Consider the following 12944-nt stretch of genomic DNA (forward strand, 5'->3'; position numbering starts at 1 on the left):
AATACGAGTAAAAATTAGAGGCCTAATTCATCTTCCTAATACTTAAAGAGTAAGAATTTAAATATATATGTTATTTTTTTGAAACATTAAAAAGATAAAAAGCATAAAACTTTATTTATTTATAAATTAGAAAAATAATTAAAAAAATAAATTAAGACTCTTAATAATTTTTATAAATTGGTAAAAATAAACTTAAAAAATATTAATAAAAACATAAATTAAATAGATATTTTTCGTACTTTACATAAATACACATCAATAAATATTTATTGAATAAAATAAATTTTATAAGAGATAGAATAAAAAAAATTAAATTATCGTCTCTAAAATAAGAAAAACTTTACTCAATTATCATTAAAATCAAGGGATGTTTTTCAATAAAAAAAAAAACACATTTTGTATTCATAAATTTCATTTAAATTATTTAAAAGAATTCTATTTTAGAATTAAAGAATGAGAAACAATTGAATGAATTGATCATATAAATAAAATAATAGATATTAGAAATCAATAAATTAAAAATCAAATAGCATACTCTTTCTATACTCTATACTCATCTACAAGTGAATAGTGAGGGTGGAAAGTGAATGATTTCGTTGCATATGAAAATCGTTGTGATATTAGTGACAAGTGAAACGAGAGAAATGAGTGGTCCGCAGTCCTCACTGACTTTACAGTTCAGAAACAGTGTATATATTTATATATAAAACCTATCGCACCATTCTTCTCCTTCCCAACTCACTATCTCTTCTCTTAGCCTTCCAATCTCACCTTCAGGTACCTATTTTCCCTTTTTCTACGCAATTTCTCTATCAAATCCTCTATTTACTTCTTATTTTCTTTCTGCTTTGCTTCAATTTCAATACTTTCCTGTCATTTAGCTTTGAATATATTAGAATTTTCTTGTTTATTTCCGTAATTGTAAAAAAGTATGTTTTTTTCCATAGGGAAATAGAGCGAGGGATTCATTTGCATATGCTGCCCTTATTTTTATTGTTCTTATGTAATAATTGACGTTGTCTTCCATGTGCAACCATGTGTCTTATGTTGTTGTGTTCTAATTTCATGATACGCAATTGTTTTTGCATTTAATTCCCGGAACAATTATGTGCCTTTTTTGTGAATGTGAGTGATTATGATTCTGTTTGTAGAATGGGAAGTTCTGGAACAACCGACTATGGTGCATACACCTACCAGGAGCTTGAGAGAGAACCTTACTGGCCATCAGAGAAGCTGAGAATTTCCATCACTGGTGCCGGTGGTTTTATCGCCTCTCACATCGCGCGGCGCCTCAAGACCGAGGGGCATTACATCATTGCCTCTGACTGGAAGAAGAATGAGCACATGACTGAGGACATGTTCTGCCATGAATTCCATCTGGTTGATCTCAGGGTCATGGATAACTGCCTCACTGTTACCAAGGGTGTGGACCATGTTTTCAATCTTGCTGCTGATATGGGTGGCATGGGTTTCATCCAGTCCAACCACTCTGTCATTATGTATAACAACACAATGATTAGCTTTAACATGATTGAGGCTGCCAGGATTAATGGTGTTAAGAGGTTAGCAAGTCCATTGTTCAATTACATGTCACAAACAGTTTTTGGACTGATCTTTTAGCAGACATATATATAGTTTCGATTATATGATTGCTTTATCGGTGTCTCAAACATTTGTCTTAGGTTTTTCTATGCCTCTAGTGCTTGTATCTACCCTGAATTCAAACAGTTGGAAACTAATGTCAGTTTGAAGGAGTCTGATGCCTGGCCTGCTGAGGTTTGTTGATCAATTTTAATTGTTTGATTCAGTTATGTTGGTTATTCAGCTGCAAATTAGACTCGATATAAATGTGTTTTTATAACTCCTCCTAGCCACAAGATGCATATGGGCTTGAGAAGCTTGCAACAGAAGAGTTATGCAAGCACTATAACAAGGATTTTGGAATTGAGTGTCGCATTGGGAGGTTCCATAATATATATGGTCCTTTTGGGACATGGAAAGGTATACATTTTCACTGAATTGAAAGTTTTGCGTTATCTTAACCAGCAAATAACCTTTTGAATTTGACAAGTTGTTTTGCTTTGTTTTTGTTTATTGTGCAGGTGGAAGGGAGAAGGCTCCTGCTGCATTTTGTCGAAAGGCAATTACTTCTGCAGATAGATTTGAGATGTGGGGAGATGGATTACAAACACGATCATTTACCTTTATTGACGAGTGTGTTGAAGGTGTTCTTAGGTTTGTTGTTCTTTCATGCAGCTATATTAATTCTTTCTAGTGTTTCTCATTTTGAAATTGAAATCTTAGATTTGTGGTTCTGTTAATGATGAACTTGACATTGGTAATTTCCATTTACGGTTGTCAGAAATTTAAAGAAGATTAAGATCAGTCTCTGTTAGTAATGATTTCTATTTCCAAAGATGTTGTTAAAGTTAGTTTAATAATATTTGCGTTCCAAAATTCTTAGGAAGGCTTCTTTGCAAATTTCCGTACATTAAGTTGAGCTTTCAAAATGGAAAATTATCTTATTAAATAGCCTTATCCACCATTGAATATATGAAAGCAAGAGGGATTTTTCTGCCGGAAAACCTCATAAGTTTGTTGCTATATATATGAAAGCATGTTTCCTGTTTATTGGTCAGTTATTTTTAACATGGCCTGGTTTTGTTTGTAGATTGACAAAATCAGATTTTCGGGATCCAGTAAATATTGGAAGTGATGAGATGGTCAGCATGAATGAGATGGCTGAGATTGTTCTTAGCTTTGAGAACAAGAAGATTCCCATACACCACATTCCTGGCCCAGAGGGTGTTCGTGGTCGTAACTCAGACAACACACTAATCAAAGAAAAACTTGGTTGGGCTCCAACTATGAAATTGAAGGTATTGATTCTATTGATGTAGTGAAAGTTACCTTACCTCTTGATTCCATTTTATAAAATTTATTTTTAGCTCTGAGTTCAGTTTAAGGTCTGCTTAACAATCATATACCCATTGCACAGGTTTCAGTTTAATGTGTTGTGACAAAGCTTCCCGTTAGTTCTGTCTGATTATTAATTATTAATCCTGCTAATTTCAAACCATCATCATCTTCAAGAGAAGAGTACTGGAATAATCAAAACATTCTTCCTGCCGCGCCTCCTTTCGATCCTATCTTACATTCTCAGAATATTCCTTTTGTAGTTTATCCATCAAATATTTGATTTTATCCGTCGAATTTGACTCTGCATAGTTGATCTTATGATATCTTCCATGATGCTGCTTCTGTCTCAGTATTGTCTTTTTCTTTGTATCTCTTGGATAAGGATTGTATGGTTTACGGATCAATATATCAATTCTGTTATTGTAGGATGGTCTAAGAATTACATACTTCTGGATTAAAGAGCAGCTTGAGAAGGAGAAGGCTCAAGGTATTGACTTATCAAGCTATGGCTCATCCAAAGTGGTTCAGACTCAAGCCCCGGTTCAACTGGGTTCACTTCGTGCAGCAGATGGCAAAGAATAAAGTTAATATAATGCAGTGAGATGTTGTGATAATCATCTAAATGTGTCATGTGTACTTCAGGTTGGAGGTTCCTATTGTTCAGTGTAGTCTGTTAAGGCAAAATTGTGGTGCATAAGGTGCTATTAAGGCATTATAAATTTTAAAATAGCATGTGCTTTAAGTCTAAATAAATGGTGGAATTTTAATAAATTTTCGAAATTTGTAATTTTCGCCTCTATGAATTTCAATGCAAGTGATGTCCATGACGTGGCGAAAATAACAAGTAAATTAAAAATTTTGAGTATTACAATAGGGAGCCACTTAAATAAAGATGTTAAAAACGTCTTTTTCTAAAGATGTTTTTTAAAAATTAAAATTTAACACATATAATCAGTTAAATTATATTATTTTTATTAAAATTAGAGTGGACAAATCAGTTTAGCACAAAAATTAATAAATTAAATTTTGAATTGGTGTAAATTAATATTTTTTATAAAAAATTACTATAATATCCCTATTATAAAACACAACTAAAATATCTCTATTATATATATATATATTGAAAAGTTTAAATTCTAACCCTATAACGACAAAGAAAAAAAAGTCTAGACAATAAACCGAGTGTAGTAGATCTAATAAAGCAGATATTGCACACAAGTTATGTCTTAATCAAGTCAGTTATCATTATGTAGCCTGTTAATTGTTAATCTTTCAGTTTCGTTTTTTGGACGAGATCTGAGTTTCTTATCAATCGAGGTTTTGTTATCCGTTAATATATTAAGTTGATATTATTTGGTCTCAAGTTATTTGTTTGTTTGTAGAGCCGTAGAGACCATAAGAAAAGTGTGACTATGATGAGAGCCACGGAAAAAGAGCAAGTGGGGTTAGATTCTGTCGGTAGGTTTTGTAAGTTGTCTCTCTTTTCTTCTGGGCTAAGCTACGGACTTGGTAATGGGATTAGGATGGGCACACCACCTTTTTGTTTATGTCGTTGTCGGGCGCGGCTTATATTTGATTCCTGTGAGCCAACCTTTGCTTACACATTCTTCAACCAACGTGGAGGTCCAACTAAATGAAGTAATGACTAATCCTACTCGTACGTAAAACGCTGACCGCACATTTTTCTAGTCTTTCTTCTCTTGTCGGAGTGGAACTTGGCCAATGTGTGTTGTGTGTTGATGTTGGTTCTTGTAAAGTTCACTGCTACTTTTGCCATGATGCCAATCAAATCGATGGTTCCCCAAATGGGTTGCTGGTTTATTCTGAATCACTTTCCCAGGCTTTCGGATATCTGCACTCATGCGCTGGTTGTGTTTGCTACTTTGCCAACAGTATTCACCACCAACTTTCTATATGATCTTAGCAAATGATTCCAACCCTCTCTATATATGGTTTACAATTTACACAACTGTGTCCAGTTTCATGTAGTAATTATAATATATTAATATTTAATAATAACAATAATGATAGTCATAGAGATACTAATAATGCCACGGGCATGCTACTGAAGCAAGCTTCACATCCGTAAAATTCATTACACAACATAATCCTCCTGTGTGAGATCCCAAATCATGGTTCCGCATTTTAAACATACATCACTCACTAGGTATAACTTACAATACATGTGGCTCTTTACTTACCTCAAGCTTCCTCGAAAATAGGATTTGACTGGAGCTGCTCTGCCAATCTTTCTAGTATATCCTTCACAAGTTTTACCAGCTCCTCTTTCTCTAACTCTGCACTGCCTTTTGCTTTCGCAACATTAGTAAAAACATCATCGTACAGAAGAACAACTGCCTCATTAGCTTCAGATCGTGGTAAACCTAACTCCTTAGCGTTTTTCTCCAGGAAGCTCCTTATTATTTCTATGTTTCCTAACCCATCCTTTGCCTCTGCTTTTTCCTTCAATACCTTCTCGACGATGCTGTTTAGCTCCTCTTCATTGCCCAATACCTGCAGCATCGTCCATAACATACACTGATGAGTCAAGTTTGTGTTTTTTACTTTTTTTATTTTTTATTTTAATCATGATGATGATGCATTACTCTTCTGTAAACTAGAGAGAAGGCCAGAAGTCAAACTTTACAACATGAAAATACATGATGTAGCCACAAAGGAGGGGAACAAAATACCTGTCTTAGCTTAGAGCCATTTATGATTTGAATATTGTGGATATAAACAACATTCTTTTTAGAAAGTTCCTCTTCCAGATCTTGCAGTACAGACTGGAGAAGCTGTGCAAATTGTGCCTGACCCAATTCTTCCTCTCCATCTGCTCCATGTTTTCTCAACAAGTCATTTAGCTGAGGAAATTCTGCTCATTTGCGCTAAAAATATTAGTTTTTATCGGAGTACTCAGTTAATCAAACTGAGTGCACAACGGGCAAAAAAATTAGTTCACAAAGTGATGAGTCATGATCGTCAATAAACAAAGTCACAGACTCACAGCTATGTTGCATAACATATAGCTTACGATCTTGCATACCCTCAATAATTTTGAGGGGTGAAAGATAGAATGCATATAGATTTCTCAATTGTAAATGCCCCCATCAGGCCATGACAATCCAAGGGATCAGTTTTATTTATTTAATATTATTATTGAAGTCTTCTAATTGTGGTAATGTGATGCAAACTCCTGTGCATTCCAGAATTGAACAACGAACAGAGTCACATAAGCCTTGGGACTAATCACTAGTCAGGGCAAGCTAAAATCTTTGTTTTTTTTTTCTCAAGATAGAATATTTTGTAAAAATCTGCAGTCAGCAAATTTCTATTAAAATGCATTGGGAAACCATTTTGATACCATATAAAACTTAAGACAAGAATGCAATTGTCTGTTACAGTCTTACAGATGATAGCATTATATTACCTGTTCCTATCAATCTAACATAGCTTAGACAATAATTCATTGAACCAAAAAGAAACAAAAAAGGGATGAGATATTAGACAAATAAAAACACATCATCAATAACAATTTGATTAACTGACAAAGTTGCGGGCCCTCATGTCAAATACTGATTGGGTAATCTATAATAAACCTGGAAACAAGAACAATGAATAGAAAGTGAACCTGAGAAAGGAGGAACGCCCATATCAACGCCCATCTGGGACAGCGCATTCTGAATTTGACTCTTGCTGATCTTTCCCTTATCTTCAACATCTAAATCCGTGAACAGATTTTCGGCTAACATAGCAAAATCATCCTCGTCCTCTAATAACAAATTGAGAGTGCTTCCATCCAAGACCGATACAACAAGAGGATTATCTATACACGGAAGCTTAAATAAATAATATGTATTGTTCTTAAATCTTAAATACTACAACCAAGTTGTAAATATTGCATTGAAATATGAAATTTAAAAACAGAACAAAATTTCCAGTGGCTTTTCTATTCCTAAGAAGGTTAAATCCAAGTCCACCAGTTTCAACTATCCTGAATTCCTGATCATGTTTCCGTCAAATTTGATCATATAGAAAGCTCAGTGGCTTTCTGCTTTCTAGTATTATTATTTATTTTCTTCCACGTGATACCAAAGGCATGGATCTGTTCTGCAATTCCTATTATTCAGTTCAGTTGAACAAAGTTGTGGATCGAGAATCCATACCTTAATACTTGAAATAAGAAAACATTTTAATCAATTAGTTGATTCTTTTAGTTTAATTTGCTAATATTGAGTTTGATAACGATGAACACACGAACGACGTTACCTGTAACGAATGCATCATCATCATCGGCAGAAGCAGCAGAAAAAGAAAACGAAAAAGAAGACATAACTAACCTTTGAGTTCATCGGCGATCGCGGTTACGTAGTCTCTCAGAATCTGCGAGGCCTTTTCCAGGTCGAACTCTGCTGAGCGGAAAGCGTGGTGGTCGGAGGCGGCGGGGAGGCGCGTGAGGGCGGTGGCGGTGAGACGTTGGGGCAATGAGAGACCAAAGAGAGAAGCAGAGACTCTGGAATGAGCAATGTCGAGTATGTAAGCTCCGGAGAGTGCGGAATGGAGCTCCGGCGGCGGCGGAAGGGTGAGATCGACGTCCCTAAGATGCGTTCCGTCGAGTACCTGCAATGCTCCGTCTGACATTTTTGGACTGCGAAGACTTTACGACTTTGGAAACGGATGAATGAAAAACGGTATTAGAATGCGTCTTTTGCGACTCACTCCCTCTCTCTCTCTCTCAAATTCATTCACGCAAAGAAACTACTCTTCCAATTTCTTACTACTTTTCAACAAGTTTTAATTTAATTTAATTTAATTTATTATATTATTAAATATTCGAAGGTTTTGCTTTTTTAAGCTTGTGAATTGTGATGGTCAAGTAATAAAATTGTAATTCTTTTATTGGTTAATACTACAACAACAAGGTCAGCAAAAAAAGTATTTAAAATATAAAGGAGTAAATATAAAATCGGTATTTGAAAGATTCAGTTGCAGATAAAAATGATATCTAATTTTTGTCATTAAATGATTTTAAAATTTGACACGTGTACCTTTTAACTAGTTGAAGCACATTTCCAACAAAAATAATGCTGAGATAGCTATCGTACTTTGATGATATTGCATGTTTTTTTAACTAATAACTAAGTTGTTTTTTATAATTAATTTTAAAAATTACAAACAAAAAAATTCTAATTCTTTTCTCTTAATTAATTTTGCTAAGCTACCCTCTTCCAAGTTAATTTCTGCAAAAGGATTCGCCTCACGCCTTTCACAGTCTCTCCTTCTTCTACTATTGTTGTTCTACTATTGTTGTTCTAGGCACCACCACCACTGGTCAGAAAATCACCATAAAAAGAAGTAGTTTGTCTCCCATAACAAGACAAAACAAAATAGTTCAAAAAGAAAAACCAAAAACAAACGCTGAAGAACAATAAAAAAAAACTAGATGCTAAAACATAGTAAATCATGATCCATGATGCTACAACACACCAAATTGCACAATAGAAACTTCAAGTTTCAAATTTGATATCCAACATATAAATAACAAAATCAGAAAAGAACCATCTAAAATGAAAACCTCAAATAACATTAAGAGGCAGAGGCAGAAAAGGCAGTTGCAATAACTAACAGCGAGTAACGAGTAGATACGAGCGACGATTGACAAAAACAATAAGCAGTGACTGCTGGAAAGACGAAATACAACTACCTGCGAGAGGCGCGACGAGGCCAATAAGTGATAAACAACAATAAAGGTGCAAGGACGATAGAGAGTGGGTCAGGCAAAGCGATAGTAATAAAGGTGCAGAAACGACGTGAGTTGGCAAACACAGAGGACCCATCGACGGGACAGTGACTGTACAGTATCGGTGACAGCTGTTCTGTAAGAGTGAGAAAGTTGAGGCGCTGTGTTTTGGCTTTGTGAGTGAGAAAGTGTGTTGGCGAAGGAGGAATGATTAGGATTCAGGGAATGGGAGTTTTCAGGTTAGATTGAGATAATTAATTAAAAATTTCACTTTGGTATATATATTTAATAAAGTTGTCATATTATCTAAATACGGTGGCTATTTCAACATTTTTTTTTTGTCAGAGATGTGCTTTAGTAAGTTTAGAGGCATGATTGTCAAATTTTAAAATTATTCAAGGACTATTTTGTTAATAATAAAAATTAGGTATCACTTTCTCAGCGTTAGAATCTTTCGAATATCGATTTAATATTTATCTCAAATATAAATTATTTTTTAGATTTAATATTGTTAAAATTTTTTGATGGAGCATTAGTCAAGACAGGACAAAGAGTAGATTCTCAAGTTTTTATTGTTTATATGCTATAATTATAGTCAAATTAGTATTTAGTACAATATATTTTTGGAATTCAAAGTGATTTTTGCTGCAGGCTTGCTTAAAATGTAGGGTTTTTCATTCTCTAAGTTATTCAATAACGTAGTTCAAGTATCACGTGTATTACCATTAACTTAATGCTATACTACGAAATTAATACCGGACTAACATAAGCAATAAGCATTGCGTTTACTACTTTACTTACAAGTTACAACCTAATTCAATTTTCAAACTTAGCTGAAATCCAAAAACCAAGGGAGAAAACCTTTACGGAGGGGTGCATATAAGTCGAATAAAGTTAGATTTGTCTTTGATTTAGATTCGATCTTAAATAATAATTTTAAATTTGGTAAAATCACATTACTTTTAAATTATACTAAAATCAAATCTAAAATAGATGAAATCCAGGTCTTGTAAATTTTATGTCAAAATATTATGATGCATTTATTTATAAAGTAAAAAAAAAAAACATATTTATTAGGGCAAACCACTAAAATAAGTCAAGGGGAGTAAAAAATTACACAAATCAGCCAAATCAAAATCTGGTTCATGAATCAACCAAGAGATATTTTTATATAGTTCGAATCAACTTAATTCGAATTCTATTTACATGTAATTCGAATTATACTAATTCGAACTACACACATACACACACCCACTAATTCGAATTACACACACAGTAATTTGAATCAGGGTGATTCGAATTACACCCAAGCACGCGTTCCTAAGTAATTCGAATCTGGCTGATTCGAATTACTCATTTTTTGGCTCTAGTAGAAATTCGAATTGGGGTGTTTCAAATTACACTTGCTTCGACTATAAAAGGAGTTCGAACCAATCTCATTCGAATCACTTTTCCATTATCATATCCCCCCAAATCCCAGAGAAAATGACCCAGATTCGCTCTAACAAAGGCTCGAGCAGGATATTCAGCCCATGGGGGATAATCCAGACAGACTATATCATTTGGATAGAGTTGCTCATATAGCCGAGGTCATCAACGACGAGGTTAGTACGTAATATTTTTTTAAAAAATAGGATTAAGTAACTTATTCGTTTGTTTATATACGTCATGTTAGTGGCTTTGATGGTAAGTGACGTAGGTAAAGTTTGTATGTGACCAATTTTTTATGGTTTTGTTAGTGGTTTATGTTAGTGGTTTTGTTAGTGGTTTTATTAGTGGTTTTACAAGTGGGTTATGTTAGTGATTTATGTTAGTGGGTTTTGTTAGTGGTTTTGTAACTGATTTTAATAATCTGGTCCATTATATGTGCAACCCCAGCGATGCATCTCGAGCATGCGACGGCAGCAGGGCATGCGACTCAACGAGAGGTACGTTCCGTACTTACAGATGGCGGGATTATATCATCTTGCGAGACTGAATGAGAGATGGTTCAGATTGGATGAGCCCCTTGTCAATACTTTCGTCGAGCGGTGATGTCTAGAAACTCACACATTTCGCATGCCGTTCGGAGAGTGCATGATCACACTGCATGATGTGGCGTACCAGTTGGGGTTGCCGATCGACGGACGTTATGTCAGTGGTTGCTTGACGGATTTCCAGACATACATCCAGGGTGGCGATCCAGCTTGGGTGTAGTTCCAGGAGTTGCTCGGTGTGTTACCTCCTGCGAACCAAATCCAAAAGTTTGCAGTGAATTGCAGCTAGTTCCAGGAGACGTTTGGAGAGTGCCCTAAGGGAGCCGACGAGGAGACAGTCAGACGCTATGCTCGAGCCTATATCATGATGCTATTAGGCACTCAGCTGTTGGCCGACAAGTCCGGAAACTATATTCACATTAGGTGGCTACCCTACGTGGCTAGGCTTGAGGATATGGGTGGCTATAGCTGGGGGTCGGCAACACTCGCGTGGTTGTACCGGTGCAAGTGCCGAGTGGCGGTCCGTTACTGATGAAGTGCATATGAAGTTAGCCGATCCGTTACAGATGATGCTAAGCTTCACCAACAAGTTGGAAGTGCATATGAAGTATGAAAGGAAATCTATATTTATGTATGATGCTAAGCTTCAGCAACAGATCAGGGGCACCCTATTTTAAAAATCAACTATTGGACAAAATCGAATAATGTATACAATTAGTATTCAATTATTTTCCAACTATAGTAGAAAAGAATCATCTAGCAAAATGAAACACCATAACCAAATTCTTTAACAAAACTGTCAAATGCAATCAACATCAACATCTAACAAATCTATGTTTATTACCAAATCAATGGCAACATCCAACAACTTGTAAACCATGGTACTCAGACACTATATCAATCAACTCCAATTACTAAACACTTACCAATTAGTTCTGTCAAGCGATGTTTCGAGGTTGGGGTAGGGGACGTCTTATCGCGACAATGCAGGGCAAAGAGGCTTCAAGGACGCCGCCATCACCGACATGCAGCAGTAGCAGTGCACTCTTGATGAGAAAGAGAACCTCTTTGTTCCTCGCAACTGGGTGGCACGGCGATGCTGCAGCATAGATAGTGTTAACTCTAAGTAACGCGGTAGTGACCACGCTAATGGGAAAGAAACTTTGCGGCGTTCTGAAGCGAGTTACGGAAGTCGGATGTTGCCCACACGTGGTGGACCGAAGAGCAACGTCTGTCAGGGGTGGAGGATGAAGCCACGAGCTGAACCTGGTAGTATGGCACTGCCGTTTATGGTTTCTGAGTTGTGAAACGATGAAACGGTAAAATTAGAAGAGAGGTTTTAGGTTAATTATGTTTAGCTAGGTTAATTTATATATATATATTCGTTGTATTTCTTTAAAGTTATAAAACGAAAACACACCATTTATGATACACTTTTTTCACTTTGTCCAAAATTATTTTTTAAAATTTTAACTTTGACCTTTGTCCTAGCCATAATCCTTCTTGAACCTCCTTTCTTTTTTATGGTTCTAGATGAACTTGAGAAGGGGGGGTTGAATCAAGTTGGTTGGAAACTCAAAATTTCTTGATCTGTTTTTGCTGTTGCTCGAGTTGCAGGAGATTATTTAAAATAGTCTCATACGCAGAACATTAAAATAAGAGAGAAGAGGAGAAAGGGGCCAGCATGTATCCTGGTTCGGATTCTTAGTGCCATAAATCCTACATACAGTCTCGACCACAAACCATGGTGGAATTTCACTATAATTCTCAGATTACATTCACCAATACTATTGAATTAACTCCTAATCCAACTAGTATCTACCCCTAAGCTTTATTCACCAAAGCTTAGCAACCCCAAAGTGCTCTCCCAACTTGGAAGGGGAATCTACACAGATTCAATTCTCACCAAGTGCTAACCCAACTTGGTAAGGGGAACTAATCCTAGTTCATAAACCCAAATTACATAAAAAATCTGTGGCTATTTTGCATCACTCTTGCCTTTTCTCTCTTGGATTTTGATCCTCACACAATTGCCTTTTTAAAAATAGAAAATAACGCAAGACAGCCATAACTTAAAATCAGAATTAAGCTTGAGTAGAAGAAAGAGATTCCAGCTCTAAGTTAGAGATGGTGCTCTGAATTTGTGTGCTCTCTTTCTTAGCTTCAAATGTTGGATTGAAGCTTGCTATATATCTTCTTCTTGGCTTCATTGTAGCTTCATCCTCTCTGTTTTTCTTTGCTGCCCGTTGGAGTGGTCCTTGATGGCATGCAGTCCTTTCTTCATCCTACTCCACTTCCCCTGCTGTCCG

The 12944-nt window shown here is 35.7% G+C and overlaps 2 protein-coding genes across 2 annotated transcripts; one reads left to right on the forward strand and one right to left on the reverse strand.

Moving 5' to 3' along the window:
* Nucleotides 1-613: 613 nt before the first annotated feature.
* On the forward strand, nucleotides 614-3706 carry LOC107492040 (GDP-mannose 3,5-epimerase 2). The gene is made up of 7 exons (XM_016113006.3): nucleotides 614-777; nucleotides 1152-1562; nucleotides 1683-1776; nucleotides 1872-2001; nucleotides 2103-2235; nucleotides 2672-2879; nucleotides 3346-3706. The coding sequence occupies exons 2-7, from the start codon at nucleotides 1153-1155 to the stop codon at nucleotides 3499-3501; spliced, it is 1131 nt and encodes a 376-aa protein (XP_015968492.1). The 5' UTR covers nucleotides 614-777; nucleotide 1152; the 3' UTR covers nucleotides 3502-3706.
* Nucleotides 3707-4893: 1187 nt separating this feature from the next.
* Nucleotides 4894-7675, reverse strand: LOC107492041 (uncharacterized). Its single transcript, XM_016113007.3, has 4 exons — nucleotides 7260-7675; nucleotides 6551-6745; nucleotides 5613-5794; nucleotides 4894-5433 (listed from the first exon to the last, which is right to left on the reverse strand). The coding sequence occupies exons 1-4, from the start codon at nucleotides 7558-7560 to the stop codon at nucleotides 5122-5124; spliced, it is 990 nt and encodes a 329-aa protein (XP_015968493.1). The 5' UTR covers nucleotides 7561-7675; the 3' UTR covers nucleotides 4894-5121.
* Between the last annotated feature and the right edge of the window lie 5269 nt (nucleotides 7676-12944).

The sequence above is a fragment of the Arachis duranensis genome, chromosome 6 (assembly GCF_000817695.3).
Source record: "Arachis duranensis cultivar V14167 chromosome 6, aradu.V14167.gnm2.J7QH, whole genome shotgun sequence".
NCBI classification, from domain to species: domain Eukaryota; kingdom Viridiplantae; phylum Streptophyta; class Magnoliopsida; order Fabales; family Fabaceae; genus Arachis; species Arachis duranensis.

Excerpts from the sequence above, each read along its gene's own strand:
- LOC107492040 (XM_016113006.3), top strand. The coding sequence starts at position 1,153 with ATGGGAAGTTCTGGAACAACCGACTATGGTGCATACACCTACCAGGAG. Across the intron at positions 2,002-2,102 it reads TCCTTTTGGGACATGGAAAG|GTGGAAGGGAGAAGGCTCCT; the intron begins GTATACATTTTC and ends TTTATTGTGCAG. Across the intron at positions 2,236-2,671 it reads TGTGTTGAAGGTGTTCTTAG|ATTGACAAAATCAGATTTTC; the intron begins GTTTGTTGTTCT and ends TTTTGTTTGTAG.
- LOC107492041 (XM_016113007.3), bottom strand. The coding sequence starts at position 7,560 with ATGTCAGACGGAGCATTGCAGGTACTCGACGGAACGCATCTTAGGGAC. Across the intron at positions 5,795-6,550 it reads GGGCGTTCCTCCTTTCTCAG|AATTTCCTCAGCTAAATGAC; the intron begins GTTCACTTTCTA and ends GCAAATGAGCAG. Across the intron at positions 5,434-5,612 it reads ATGGCTCTAAGCTAAGACAG|GTATTGGGCAATGAAGAGGA; the intron begins GTATTTTGTTCC and ends ACGATGCTGCAG.